The 16,006-nt window shown below is 38.5% G+C and overlaps 1 protein-coding gene across 1 annotated transcript; it reads right to left on the bottom strand.

Annotated features, from left to right (window-relative positions):
• Positions 1-87: 87 nt before the first annotated feature.
• LOC144056208 (sodium- and chloride-dependent GABA transporter 2-like) lies at positions 88-15,518 on the bottom strand. Its single transcript, XM_077572761.1, has 17 exons — positions 15,225-15,518; positions 14,252-14,442; positions 13,795-13,929; positions 13,420-13,560; positions 12,624-12,636; positions 7,268-7,276; positions 4,974-5,036; positions 4,763-4,895; positions 4,549-4,683; positions 4,070-4,173; positions 3,779-3,903; positions 3,580-3,692; positions 2,732-2,869; positions 2,556-2,658; positions 2,372-2,472; positions 1,185-1,355; positions 88-1,077 (listed from the first exon to the last, which is right to left on the bottom strand). Exons 1-17 carry the CDS (start codon positions 15,230-15,232, stop codon positions 970-972), a joined length of 1,791 nt encoding a protein of 596 aa, XP_077428887.1. The 5' UTR covers positions 15,233-15,518; the 3' UTR covers positions 88-969.
• Positions 15,519-16,006: the final 488 nt, after the last annotated feature.

The raw sequence follows: 16,006 nt of genomic DNA, 5'->3' as shown, positions 1-16,006 counted from the left end.
ACAATGTCTTGAGCTCAGCAAGCTTATTTAATTTTTTATTATTATTTAAACAACAAACAAACAAAAACACACATGGGGCACCATGCTGTGACTCCTCACCAGTGTGGTCACACTGTTCTACTTTCCTAGGACAAATTTATACATACATTCATGTTTGTTGTCTGCATGTAGGCATGATATCAAGTCTATTGCAGTTGATGCAAACCCAAACAATAATGAATGAAAGAAAAACAACCGTAGAGCAACAAAACACTACTTTTGAACAGGAAGCTGTATCTGTTGCTGATCAATAAAGAAGGTTTTCTTCATCAATGAATTCAATCATAAGTTTTGCCAGATCATTTATCATTTCTGATCTGTGGTTATTTGATTGGTACTGTTGTATATGTTAATTATTGGTTTACTTTGCATTTTTTTCCCCACTATATAGAGTCATTTTAACATTTGAATGTTTCTTTTGTATTAATTTGAGGACCACAGGAAGACTAGCGACCACTTTGTGGAAGCTAATGGGGATTCTCATAAATTCCAAACACAACTCTAATTATAACATATTTTACAAGTTACTACAGATATGCGCTACAAAGTGACAGGGGCCGGTGATGAAGGACTGGGGAAGCCCACTCAAAACCAGAGTAACAGTGTTAATCATATTTGACTTTTCATTAAATTCCACTTGCAACATGAGGTGGACATGTGGTGATAGTAGTAATTCAGACACAAAGATGATTTATTGTGACACACTTCAATGACGTGTCGTGATCTTTTATTGCCTTCCACATGGAATGACTTTATTGAGAAATGCTTGTCTCATTTCTCCAAACGATGTTTGGATGAAATTTTAAAAAAAACATCAAATATTGGAGGATAGAAATGGACAAACAGACATTGATTCTGTGACTAATTATATATATAAAAAAACATGCTTGGAATGTCAGTTTTGGTGTTATAAATTGTGTCTCACAGTGTTCACAACACGCCGTCTGATTTCTGCATCAAGCTGCACACTTCAAGTCCTTCGTTGTCCGATTTGGGTGACGGAAGATCCTTCGATGGAGTACAAAGGATGGCGAACCGCTAGCAAGAAAGAATATTTACCATTACTTTAAAAACGTTTTGTAGAGACTGAATCCATTTTAGGACCAATATTATTGTAATCAATACAAATTTAATCTACATTTTACCTGTCGAAGTGTTCCCGGAGTGGTAATCAGGTTGTACACCATCGAGAAAGGAACGATGAGTGTGGAAGACAGGATGAACCACCAGCCCAGAGCATAACCCCACCACGGATACTCAATGATGTTGTTGAACTTCAGAGGTTTGTATTTGACCAAAGAGAAGATGAATGTTCCCTTAAAAACATAGAGATAAAAAGTACAGTAGGGAGCCTTGGCTGGTTGAGGACATGCAGAACTAGCCGCCATTTTGAACTTCTGCTATGTCATCGTCATTTCTTGCTGATCTGACTGATCGAGTTATGGTTGGTCATAATGGTCAATTGTTAAATTTGGTTTATTGTAAATTGATTGTTGATTAATTGTTTGATCAAAAAACAATTGAGGCATTTATGATAATTTGATTGATCATTAATCATCTCCTTAATGTCAATGAATAATTTATCAAGACATGTAAGCAAATGGTAATATTTGATTTGAGGGTTTTGTTTTTGTAAAAAATAAATATTTTTTTTCTTTCTGACTGAAGATTATGCTGGTTTTTGAAGAGAACAGAAAAAGGGGGAAACAAATCTGGAGACATTCTTTTCAACCTGCACAGCTAGAGTTGCAGTTTTCTGATAGAATGGCCAGGCTATTTTCATCCACCTTAAAATCAACCTTGGTGGAATGAGAGTAAAGTAAATCTTCAAAGTTAACTATTTTTCCCTGTCTCAAAACTGGCAAGTCAGATTGAGGGCCCTATTTTCGTGCTCATCACAAGTCTAGCGCAAAAAAGCAGTCTAACTGTGCGCATAAGTGCAGTTTTCCTCCTTTTGACGTTTTTGTAGACTTTATTCCCAGCCAATCAAAGCAGCTCTTTTCATTCCCTTTAAATTCAGTGCAGGTGAGAAGTGCGGTCTACATGGTGTACATATATCACACAATGTGCAGAATCTGTGCGCCTGCGTCTGAATCCAATCCACCAAAATTGCATTATACCACCTGAATCAGAAATTGGATCTGGTTTCACCTGGTCTAAAGTCTAGTCTAATTTCTACCAGCAAACTGTCAAGTACGAACAGAAAACATCTTTGGTGCACCGATTCTTTTCTGCCAAATTCTAAAACACGGTAAAAATAGACTTGCCCTCCCACGATAAGATGCGGCAGTTTTTATGCCGAGGACACACAGGGTCCAGAATTTTTATTTACCATGCAGACGACTGGAGTGGCATATTTCAAAAGATGTTTAAACAGCGGTAACGGCCTGTATCCAATCATGTCCTCGATGTTGCCATAGAAACGATCTGCTCCTGAGGTCACGTAGAAAAAAAAACGACGGTGAGAAAGTTCAAGTGAACAGCGCAGGAGACATTCAAATGTAAAATCTACTGACCATAAACCCATCCAACACACACAGATTGAAGTAACGCAAACAGAAGCATAGTCATCCCGCTGCAGGAGTAATAGTCAAACAACTGAAAGATGTACAATCCTCCCTGCGTGTGTGACAGGAGGCTCCTTTAGAACAAACAAATCAACCACAGGAAAGAAATCTCAATTCTTCCTTACATCGGTGACCATCGTGAGGCTGATGAAGAAACAGAAAACAGTGATGAGTAGAAGAAGCAGTTTGCGTCTGTGGCCCACGTAGAAGAAAGAAGGCTTCAGGTCACAAATACCCGTTGCAAGACCTTCCAGCAACACAAACTGAAGGAGAGACATTTATTTTACACACTGGACATATTTCCATGCACTTTGTTGATTTCAATGCATTCAGTTATTAGAAATTGAGTAATGAGGCTGAAATTTGACATTGAGGTGGGTTATGATTATTGTTATTAGTCGTTAGCCACACAGAAAAAATGTGAACAATATGAACTATATATCTTCTTTGTAATTGTGGCGTGGTAGCTTTAGAGCGCCTTGTTGTTGGCCTTGAGTGTGCACACGCCATGGAGAGAAAGCAGAAGAGTGTGACCAATCCATCTCCCCTTATGAACTGTACTATTTTTAATTCATTTAACTATAATTAATTAACCAATTATTCTATCCATTAATACCAAAATTGTCTTGCTTACTATTATTTTCCATTTTAGGAAGGAAAACCATCCAACACATATATCTCATCATTAACCAATTATTAAATAAAATAACAACAGATAAAAAATGTTTTATAGAGAAAAAATTGCCCCTGATGTGTACTATACAAATGAGTTATTATAGCTGCACAAACATAATCATACCCTGTCAGTGGCTGAACTGGCCATTTGGTATACAGGTTAGATGACTATATCATAATTGTCATTATAATAATAATAGTAGTAATATATTGTGGTTTTATTGCACCAGTTCTTGAGATTTTTTCTCATCTGCCTATTAGCATACAGTATGTGACAAACATGAGAAACATGCACAACCTCACTGTCCAATCCAAGCAGGATGATCATGATGAAAAAGAAAATGGCCCAAATCTGCGGAAAGGGCATCATGGCCACGGCTCGAGGGTACGCGATGAAGGCCAGGCCGGGACCTGCGGCGAGAAAACGGTTCTTTTTGTTTGAGTGTGTGTCATCACACGTGCCGATTCCCTCACAGGTGCAGTTTGTGACGTCTTACCCGATTCCGCTACTTTGGATATGTCTGTGTTCTGCTCATAAGCCATGAAGCCAAGAACCGAGAAGATGGCAAAACCGGCCACAAAACTGGTCCCGCTGTTCAGGAGGCACAAGTAGACGCAATCCCTAAAAAGAACAACAAAGAAAAGAAGAAGAAAAGAAGTTTAGTATCCTAGCAATGTGTTCGTTCTTATTGTTAGGCAGAATGTTTGATGAAGACCAAGAAATGGGTCTCATTAGATTGTTCGGGTGCACATCACATATTGACATAACAATTTTGATTCCAACTTACTTGTAACAATTATTGTTGTACTTGTTATAACTGCCAAGCGCCATCAAACAGCCGATGCAAATAGCATAGGAATAAAATACTTGCGTGCCAGCGTCCATCCAGACCTGCAAGACGAGGACATCATCAGTGAAAAACAACACAGCAAAAAATGCACGTAAATAACCCTCTAATCTACTCCCAGTTAGTTTGTCTTTTGCGGCGGCATACAGTCATGGCCTTCAAGGCCTTCTCTGATGGCCTAAACACTATTAAAAGCACTGACCTACATTTACAATTAACATGAAATTGTATTCATTTGTTTCCATTAGACTTTTATCTCCATTTGTAGCATGTGTTGTGGCAGCACGTTTATTTATTTATTTATTATTATCCAATCAGAACAGCACCATCTTATAGAGCTCTATCCCAACGAGGAATTCATTCTTATTTCAAATTCAAGTGTCTGAATATTGTCTTCACGTCAAGTCAGAGGCTCGTACCTGCGGATCAGCGAGGCGAGATGGTTCCGGGTAGAGGTAAAATTTGATGCCCTCTATGGCCCCGGGCAGCGTCACTCCACGGACAAGCAGCACGGCCAACATTACGTATGGAAATGTGGCTGTGAAGTACACAACCTGTCGGACCAAGTGGTAATTCAAAGTGCATTGAATACATGAATTTAAAAACAAGGCCTTGATTGTCATTCAAATCTACCTTTCCTGTGGACTTCACTCCTTTCCACACGCAAAAGTAACAGACGATCCAGGAAAAAATAAGAAACAGCGCTAACTCCCATCGAACTCCGCCCATCTCATGGGCACTTGCTGTTAGGTTCAGCACTCGTCTCCTGTGGATCATATTTACATTAACATCAGGCACTTTCCTACCTTCTTCTTGTAATTTTCATTCAAACGTTTAAACTTACTCCCAAAATTCCCTCACAGGCGCTGTTGTGTTTTCTACCACAGTCCAATTCAGAACATGGGTGCTTTGATTGAACTTGAAGACATTTAATATTTTCAATTTGATGTTTTACTGTTTTTGAGTTTACTTATAGGCATATCAATGTGATATAATCATGAGTGTTTAAAATAATACAGTGGAATAATGATTTTGTGAACTTTAGTTTATCCTCTCACCCTCAAAGCTATTGAAGATAGGAATGTGCATGATGTTATTTAGAGCCTTTTGGCATTGGAGTCTAAAAGTCTGGGGTTAGATCCTAATTGCATTTCTCCCCCAGTCAAGAAGGGGAACTGAATGTAAATGTCTGTTTACTAATAACATTACACCTTTGTTAAACCTGGAGTTGACATGTCTGTATGAAAATATCTGTTTACTAATAACATCACACATTTGGTCACTAGGAGTCGACATGTCTGCCCTTTGTTCAATCAAGAGCCAGGAGGAGGAACCTTTTATCTTTTTTGTATAAATGAGTCGATGTTCATACAATTGTCACACTCTTGAGGTCATCACGTTGCATTCAGATGTGGTGTCTTAACGGTGTCTTTGGAAGCTTTTAAATAAATCCTTGCAAGGAACCTTGTTCATCAGATCTCGGATACAATGATTTTGAACACGCAAAGATTACACTTAAAATAGTAATCATACAATTCCTTCATTTTGGTGAACCCGACGAGCGACGTTGCGAGCTGTGGCGTTCACGGACGGATGCAATTCCAGGCGCCTAATTAATTACGGTGAGTGGACATTTATCCACGTTTGAGGAATTGTGTCTGTTTCGAGTCGCTGCAGCTGGTATTCGTCTTGAAAAATTACATTGTGATGAGATCTGTGTGAAAAGGTGTTAGTAAAATTTGAAGTCGTTGTGTTGGACACGAAGTCCCTGATTTCGGATTTTACTACGGTGTTCGAACTGTACACGTACGTGGTGACGACAGCATTGTTTACGGAAGTGTCGTTACGTTGGTTGTCTCGCTGAAAGGGAAACACAGGCAGACGCAGCGGGTTGCGCCGCTGCTAAGAAGTCGAAAGATTCTTGAATAAATTTGATATTAAAAAGTATAAATGGACACAGCGTACGTACGCCGCTGTTATAAATTTGGTACTAAGAGGCACAGGTAGACGCAGCGGACTTCTCGCCGCTGTTAAGAAACCGTTAGATTCTTGAATAGATTTGTTCAGCTGGTAGACACATGCGCAGATGAGGTACGTAACGTTACGATGATGGTGCACAATTAAGCCGGATTGTTGCAAACGGGCTGAAGCAGGCGTTTTATTAAAAATTACAGGAAACACACGGCAGTCTCGTTCTAAAGGAATCTTAGAGATTGTAAGTCCCTGCATTTCTGAGGCAATTGTTAAGTACATGTAGAGTTGGAAACAACTTTTCGCTGCGAAGGAGCCAAGAGACTGCTTTGTGATCGTCTTAAAGCAGTATTTTTTCCGGGCTACAGGTTGACGCATAGCTTTTATTATTTATGAATGCTATTGCTAAGAAATCGAGAGATCGCGATATTTTTGTTTTTGGATAATTTTGTTTAGCTGAAAGGAGCGCTCCGCCGTCTAAAACGGCATATGATATTGAATTTCCACGGCGAATATAGGAGTACTGCTGTGTGAGAAGTAAGTCCGTGAAGATTCAGGATATATTTGTTGAAGTCGCGCAAAATGTATTTAATATCTGTTTCGTTTTCGTCTTGTTTGTGTTTGTCTGAAAAAAAAAAAAAAAAAAATATTTTTTTTGGGGGGATTAATGAGAATACTTTTGATCTGTTATATCGTAGTATAATAAGTGAGACGTCACTGACTTTATAAATATTAAAAACGACTAATTACTACATATTATGGACGGAAAAAATTGACCGTAACTAAGGAGGTTTGCATAGACTTCCGGTCGAGAGTCAGAATTGGTCGCTAAGCGAACAGTGAGTTCATGATGCTGGACGCATTTCCACCACAGCGTCAACGTAAGTATGAAACTCTTTTAAATGTATGAATGCGCACGAATTGTGATAGTGGTTGGTTCTCACCGTTGTAAAGTGTGGTGTGTTTGTGGAATTTGATTGTGTTAACAGCGCCAGACGCTGATTACCTCCGTGAAAAACACTTCTATAAGTTTCTTCGAATGGAAGAAAAGTTAGTGCGCAGATGACGATGTTAAGTGATTTTGAGAATGAGGAAACTGATGCTAAGCTAGCGGCTCTGCCAGCTTACGAGTTTTGCGCAGGAGATGAGTTTTTGGTAAGATGCTACCGTGCGAATCTGTTTTTAAGGCTAAGGATGAGTTAGCTGCGGGCAGCCGCATCTGTTAAGAAATTGGAACATAAATTGGATGAAGTGTTGACTGTGAAAGATGACCCGCGGGGAAAATTTGAACCAAGCGAGAGCTCTTGGCTTAGAAATGAATTGTTGAGTGAACGCGTTTGTTTTTTTGTTAAGATCCATGGTGTGTTGTGGCCACGCGGTTTTTCGTTGTTTGTTTTAAATTGTGCGCGACTTGTCTGTGTCGCAGCCGTAACGTTGCGATGGATTGTGCGCGAATAAGTCGACATTTGAGCTATAAGTACGTGGTGAAGTTATTATTAGACGAATAAACGGTGCATTTTACAAATGAGTGCGCACTTCGGAGAGGTTTGTGTTCGTCTGTGGTTCAACAACTGAGACGCCACTGAATTAAGTTGAGGAGTGTGTGTTGTGTGAGTGTTTGTTGAAACTATGAATATGTGAAGCATGTGTGAATTGTGAGTTTAAAGGGGGGATTTGATTTCTTCTTGTTTTTGTGTTTTTTCTCCTCAATGCCTTTATGACAAGGGAGAGGAAACTGAAGTTACAGTAAGTGAAAGAAGGACTGAGTTTGTTGGAAGGCAGGTATTTTGTGTCTCCAAAAATGAGCGAGATAAGATAGGATGTATATGAATGGCGTTTTGTAGGAAGAGGAAAAGAGTAGATTTCAATGGAAAAGAGGTGGAAAAAATTTCCTCTCTCTCCAGTTTCTTTGTCCTCAAAAAAGGGTGAAAAAGAATGGTAGCAGGAAATCTGCATATTTTGAAAGGATGGGGGCCGTGAGCTGCTGTTTTAAGAAGGTGGTGATTTGTACTGTTGTCTGTTAAAATTAAATTAAACTAGATAAAAAGGACATGGTAGGTGAAGGATAAGTTTTTCTTCCGCCCCCCCCCCTCTCTCTCTCTCCTTTTGTCTCCTGTGGGGAGGGGGGTGTGATACGTTTAGTCCTCTCTTCCATTGTCTCCATTTGGGAGACTTGTAGTCTGTGTGTGTGAATAGCAGGGGTCGTCTAAGGCTAAATCAAATTGTTCCTGTTATGCGGAAGGACATAGAGGTCTAGGTGTTAACTACAGGCCACTCTCATATTATTTTTAAAATCAGATCTGTGTAATATAGTTGAATAAGTAATAAAACCAAATTTTAATTGAAATAGACTTTTCATTTTTGATTTTTATATTTCCCCTGCATCTCTGATAACTTATTCGTAGGTGTGAAAATGATTTAACCTTTGTCTTTATCTGAGTCCCATTCTAGAAGTCTGGAAAGGACTTCCATCCAAGTGGCCAGGGTGACAGCTGTCACATTTTCTTAAATTTGAGGTAACACATAATGAAGATGTCTATGGTAGACATATGCGTAAATATAGTACTACTACTTGCTATAGTGTAGTGATCAAATTCAAATAAAACCACAAAATTAAATAAATGAATCAATTAAAAATAGTTTGAAAAACAAAAGATTTTGGGGGAATTTTTTATTTTATTTTCTTGGAAATTGAATGACAACAAGCAGTGTTCTCTTGCTATGATCTCATCTCCCTCTGTCTGTTCCGAGTGTATAAATGTTTCAGGCAGGTTCAATCTTTGACTGAAAGGTGTTTCACTTGGGTGACTCAACCGAAAAGTGCTGGAAATGGAATGAACAGCATTCTCCTGCTATGCTTGATATTCAGAGTGGACGGCGAACTGAACAATGGTCACTTTCGGGGGGGGAAGTGACCACACGGACTGCAAAAAGGATGGTACACTGTAAATCCGCTCGTCCTGTGACTGTTCAATGACTCTTATGCATTGTTTGAGCATAATGTCCAGCAACTTTTTGAGCCGACAGGATTATCATCGATTCTGCCATGATGAACTTTTCCTGAGAACTCCAGTACACAAAGCCCAGTGCCCGCTTTGAACTATGCCCTGCATAAACTGCTATCGACAAGGACAGGAAGGAATATGAACTCCGGTTGTGGACTCAAAGTTCTGGAATCATCTGAGTTTGGTGCCTGAGGTCGTATGTTGTATTCTGTTTGTAGACATTTGCACTCTGTACTATGTCAGAAAGGAGATGTGATCTATAGCAACGCAGTTTTGGAAATTGAGAACAGCTTATGTGAATTAGGGTAGTACAAAATTCATTCTAATCCTTAAATACTATATTTTCCGTTGTTCGATGCTTGTTGAATTTGGCCTTCTATTTTTTTTTTCCCCATTTCTCTTTTATAACTTTGGCTTCTCAGAGTGGACTCAGATATGGAACACTTACGGCAAATTTGCTGGTTAAATTTTTAATTTTGATTAAGCTCAACAGCACTGATCTTTGGATTCCACGGGGAATGCACAAAGGCAAAGTTCCCTGCTGTGTTTTTACAAGCCCCCACTACTCTGTAGAAGAGGTGAGGTTAGTTAGCATTTTAAGAATACTTTTTGGTTGGTTTAAAGTAGGGATTTTGTTTTGTTTTTCTGATTATAACTCGTTTCTTTTACTAGTTGAGATGGCAGATATTTGGAAGATTTGTGACCTGCAATAGATTAATGGGGTTGTTTTAAAAAAAAAAAAATAATAATAATAATAATAATAATTCTTCTCTTCCTGACCCTAAAAGTCCTCCGCTGCAGTATCTTAATTTACATCTGCTTGAGTTGTTTTTTTCACTTTAAGTTGCCTGAACAGGATTCAAATTTACATTACAAACTCTTGCCTCAAAGGCTTTTGTTTTTATGGCTCATGGCTAGCTCAGCTGGAGATCTTTTTATAGTTCTGGTGTTGGCCAAATTGTCACAATTTGGTTGTTTTTTAATCTACAGGACACAAGGTGTCTGTTTTTCCTCTTTGAAGCAGCAATTTGGAAGCGGCTGCAGTTTTCACATTCAGGTCTGAAATGATCAAAATTGATCTTTATCAGATGGGGGAATGATTGGTCTGTCTGAGTTTGTTGAAAAGGAAGTCTGATGTGAGAATGATTGGTCTGTCTGATGTGAGAATGACTGGTCTGTCGGTGTATCAAAAGGAAGTCTGATGTGAGAATGAAGTTTGGTGTGAGGAATTTACAGGCAAAGAATGGAGCGGAGAATTGGAGGTTTTGACCATGGGAGGAAAAGTAAGTTCTACAAAGATGACAAAAGACGACCCTTATAGCAGAAATACGGTAAGTATGTTCCATCTCAGAAACGATTGAAAAGTATAATTTCTAGAGCCCATGGAATATGCCATTTAGGTGTGGAAGGAACATTGACACACCTGGGTGACATTTTTTCATGAGACAAGTTGTTAAAAATGAACTGCAGTGTTTATTTAAGGTATGAGTATAAATCTCTTCTCAGACTGTTCATGGCCCGGCCGGACATGAATAGTTCTGAGTTAAGATGATGTTGTTTTTAAATGATTTACACTGCTATAATAAGAAACCAGCATTAAAAATACAGAAATTTGATGTACGACAAAGAGCACATTTATGCTAAAATCTACAACAGTAAATATCATGGTAAAATATTTGATTAATCATTATCTACCATCATAAGGGTTTCCTAGGAAGATTGGATCAGACAAACCCACTTGAAAAAACAAAACTTCATAAGATATAGAAAAGGCATTGAGATTAAAACATATTTGATTTAGTATATTATCTCTGATCTCAAGGACATTAAAGAAAAATAGAAATATTAAACAATTGGCCTCATAAAGTTTCAATGGCAACAAGACTTTCATTATTATGCCATTGAATGTACAAATGTCATTAAACGGATTCTGTTTGAATGCCACAACAAAAATAACTTTTTCCGTGTCCAACAGCATGTTTCAGGACCTACAGATATAGAAACAATTAACATTTGCTAAAAAATACCAGGTGCTCTTTTCAAAGTAAAGAATGAAGACTATGTATGTTATGAGTGACTAAATGAAAATGATTTTGCACACAGATTGGTTTGCTGATCATAATGGTGGGGGCCACATCCACCACATGTGAGCCAAGAGGTCCCAGGCTCATCAAATCACATCAATTGACTCCGACTGAGGGGGTTGACTAAGCTGCTGATCTGAGTCCACACCAATTGGAGTCATCTAACGGATCCCACCACACCCGGTTCCAGTGTCTACCTGACAAGCTGCCCAAGGACAAGGAGGAGGTCGCTGAAAGAAGATTCATTGGAGTGCCTTTTCCCTGGGCACGGATTGACACAGTTGGAAAAGCTGATCAAGTGTCAATCTGCTGTTTGAAAGGGGGAAATCACTCAAATCCCCTTTTCATCAATTCACAAGGATTGAGTCACACTGGGAATGAAGTCCCGTGACCTTTCCTGCGATCTCTGGCAGTGAGCCAGGGTTCGGAAAAAGGCTGACAAACGCCTCTTTTTTAAAAAAATTGACCAACTGTCGAACGCACTTTTCATTCAACAAGACCTTCATCAGGAGATGGCTTCGAGGGACGGACACATCTGCTATTGCGTCGTGACACTTAACCACATCACATAGTGTTATGCCTTACATTTATTATGCCCCTTCCACTGAATTTTTTTAATGAATCAATGAATTCTGACTGCTAAGCCCCTCTATCTTTCTCTCTCTCACCTGCTATTCTTATTTCTAAACTCCACACATAAACATTGCTTCATTTTTGCGACGATCAAGATTCGCGCTGGACTTTCTCTCTAGACTATTGTGGGATTAAATGTCCGGTTTTTGAACTTATAGAAGTTCAATGGTAGGACTGAAGACATTTAATATTTTCAATTTGATGTTTTACTGTTTTTGAGTTTACTTATAGGCATATCAATGTGATATAATCATGAGTGTTTAAAATAATACAGTGGAATAATGATTTTGTGAACTTTAGTTTATCCTCTCACCCTCAAAGCTATTGAAGATAGGAATGTGCATGATGTTATTTAGAGCCTTTTGGCATTGGAGTCTAAAAGTCTGGGGTTAGATCCTAATTGCATTTCTCCCCCAGTCAAGAAGGGGAACTGAATGTAAATGTCTGTTTACTAATAACATTACACCTTTGTTAAACCTGGAGTTGACATGTCTGTATGAAAATATCTGTTTACTAATAACATCACACATTTGGTCACTAGGAGTCGACATGTCTGCCCTTTGTTCAATCAAGAGCCAGGAGGAGGAACCTTTTATCTTTTTTGTATAAATGAGTCGATGTTCATACAATTGTCACACTCTTGAGGTCATCACGTTGCATTCAGATGTGGTGTCTTAACGGTGTCTTTGGAAGCTTTTAAATAAATCCTTGCAAGGAACCTTGTTCATCAGATCTCGGATACAATGATTTTGAACACGCAAAGATTACACTTAAAATAGTAATCATACAATTCCTTCAAACTCCACACACGACTCTGTTGCAAAGACAGTCAGCAAACAGCGCATTATAAGCTGTGCACTAATATATTTCATTTCATCAACTCCAGAGAATCTACCACATACGTATCACTGATTGCCGCCTGTAAGCCACAAGGTTATATGAGGTTATATATGCTACTTGAGGCGTTAAAACCACCATGTTTGAAATTACTTTATGCATCATGTCATGCTAATTTAGCTAACGTGCTAACTGGTTTACTACAGAAACATTAACACTGACGCCACAAGGTTATATGTAGAAAAAAAACACAGGCAGTTTAGGAGTTCCTGGTGAACTTGGATCCATGAGTATTGCCTTTAGCCAACAGAGGGCGTGCTGTCCTCAAACTCCTGAAAAGCTGAAAGGCGTGCTCTCGTTTAAAGCCCCGCCCCCCACGTTAAAACTCTGCCAATAAATTGAATCTGAAAAAGAGAAGTGTTTCCATATGTTTCTATACAAACATATGCAAAGAGTACCATGTGCATAGATTTTTTTAATCCTCTTTTGTCTCTGATTTCAAGGTTAAGTGATGATATACTAATATGAAAATAAAATCATATATTTTTCACACATTTTCACTACCAGTTCAATATCAGTATAAAGTGCCTTTGGTGTTCTCATCAAAATCCCTCATTCACGAAAATGAGGCAGAACAATGAAACTCTGAGGTCTTATTATTCCTTCATTTTACACAATTTGTTTGAGCTACAGTGTGTAATGATAAAAAAAATCGCCCCCCCCCCCCCACGTTAATTATTAAAAAAATTTTTTAACATACCTGTGTTCCAGCTGTTTCCACAGCTTGCCCACGGAAGCTGAGAGCTGAAGGAAGAGAAAAGGTACAAGAATGCCCACACCAATATGATGACGTAATAGATGCTGAAGTATAATACTACAACCAGAGTTCCATAGCCAATCCCTAAAAGATTTGAAAGAGAGAAAATATTGACCTGTAAATTCCAAAATCATGACATCATACTGTACTATCATTAGATTGGAGTAGTCGCAGAAAAAGCAATGACGTTGACAACACAAACGTGAAATGAAAACCTCGCAACATAGAATGAAATACTCTTTTCTCACAGCTCTTGTATTTGGTGTTATTAGTTTATGCAGCTCCACAAAATGTTGCCACTACAGAGTGTATTTTTACCTCCAAAGAGGGGACAGATTTGCTTCCAGCCGGTAATGACGCCCTGCTTGGTGTACTGGCCAAGAGCGACCTCCAGCAGAAACAGAGGGATGCCGCAAGTAAAGACGAAGACTACATAAGGGATCAAAAACACTCCTGGTCGGGGGAAACAAAGAGGATACATTTTTATATATTCAACACAAAAGCAGTTGTTAACTATGATAAGGACAACAATGGTAAATTCACAACAGACAGAAGTCAGCTCTTACAATGAAAAGTTAAATCACTGTCCGTTATTCATTCCTATGGGGGGATTTGGACCCCTGGTCGCCCGCCATTCATTCCAATGACAAATTTGAATGCTTAAAAAAATAACCAGGTTTATAAAGTGAGGCTTCGAAATCATGTAAATGCTTGAGCCCGAACCCCGGTCCACGTGCTTTCTTCATGAATGATCATCTTGTTTTTCCCAACTCACCGCCTCCATTCTTGTAGCACAGGTAAGGGAACCGCCACACATTTCCAAGTCCAATGATTTCTCCGGCAACTGCAAGGATGAACTCCCTTTTGTTGGGCCACTGTCCTCTTGCCACAGTGATGGATGCAGGTGAGGGGCTTTCCTTGCTCACCTTGAGCTTGACCTCCGGGTCATATGGCTTTTCCATGGCACTGCAACAATATAACCAATGGTTAGGATTGGCAAAGGCATCTCACACACACATCATCGGGAAGTATAAGACCTTTTAAATTATTATTTCTTTAGCTAGGTTGAGGGAAAAAAAAAGGAGAGAGCAATGATGATGACATGTCAAATCGGTAAAATTACCGAATGAACAATACTGAGCTCTCCAAAAAAATAATTAAAAAAAAATATTTTTTTGAATTTGCGTAGGCAGTAAGTAACTGGTTAAATTATTTTGTTCATTAATAAAAGTAACACGTGTTATAATCACTTAAGTGTTAAACATACATTGATGTGAAAATATTTTCATAAATCTAATTCAATAATTGTAATAATGAATTAAAAATATTCTTAGTTGCCTTAAAGTGCAATAAGCCAGGTCTTTTATAAATGTAAGAAAATACTTTTCAATTTCAAGATTGACAAAAAAAAAGCCTTTAAAATTCTATTTTCTTATAAATTTATGGGAAAAAAGAGATATTAAAATAATCGATTCATGGTTTTATGAATTGATATCGGGCTCGAAAAGGAAAAATCAATTGGATATCGATTATTAGATTATCATTTTTAAAAACTCAGCCCTATATTGTAGCATGTAATGTAAACACAAGTACAGAAGTAGTGGAGTAAATAGTACAGATACTCGCTCTCAAATATTGTATCGTAAAGTAAAAGTTTAACTATTCCATCATAAATGTATTCAAATACAGTTACATAAAAAAAAAAAATTCACAGCAAAGTAAAGTTTGAAAATAATTATTTTACTCGCCTTTCCATTTAGCGTAGTTGTCATCTGTACGTGAGCAGCATGAAGAACAAAAAGCTGGCGGTTTGCAGCAGTTTTTGTCCTCCTGCTTAATCAGACGTTCCCCTGAGGAAGTACCCCTCCCCTTCTTGCAAAAACATAATACATTCTATTATTCCTAATTAACATGATTTTGCCACCAGTTCGGGATGGAAATTGAAAACCGGTTCTTACTGTTAGCTTTGGGTTTTGTAGGGGTTGGCTTTTGTTTATTATGGGTATGTTTGTTGTTTTTGTCTATGGTTGTTTTTTGTCATGTGTTCCTAATTTCTCCCCTTGTCTCATTATTTCTGATCACGTCCACCTGTGTTTCTTCCCTTCGCAGTGTGTCTGACCAATCGGTGCCCTCAGCCTATTGTGTTCCCCAGGTGTGTCTCATTAGTGTCGGTGTATTTAGTCTGTTGTGTTTGTCCATTGTCTTTCCAAGTTTTGTCGTTTCTCCCATGTTTTGCTAGTTTCTCGTCATGCCACTTGAGTTTGTTTGGATTAAGGACTTCGTTGTTTTTTTGTCGGCATGTTGTGCACCACCTTGTTTTTGTTTAATTAAATAAAACCCTTTTTTTGGGGGGACTTTACCTCGGCCTCCTCGCTCTGCCCCCCCCCCCCCCACCCCCACACTTGGGTCCAAAACCACAGCCGACTGTGACATATACTTATTTTTCTGCAAATTATTATCATTTTTTTTTACCGTAGTTGATGGTTACAGAATTGTACTCAGTTCTCAGATCACTGTTGGACTTTTGATG

This window comes from Vanacampus margaritifer, chromosome 8, assembly GCF_051991255.1.
Source record: "Vanacampus margaritifer isolate UIUO_Vmar chromosome 8, RoL_Vmar_1.0, whole genome shotgun sequence".
In the NCBI taxonomy this organism is placed as follows: Eukaryota; Metazoa; Chordata; class Actinopteri; order Syngnathiformes; family Syngnathidae; genus Vanacampus; species Vanacampus margaritifer.
The sequence above is the reverse complement of the archived record's forward strand: the minus strand, read 5'-3'. Positions and strand labels throughout refer to the sequence as shown.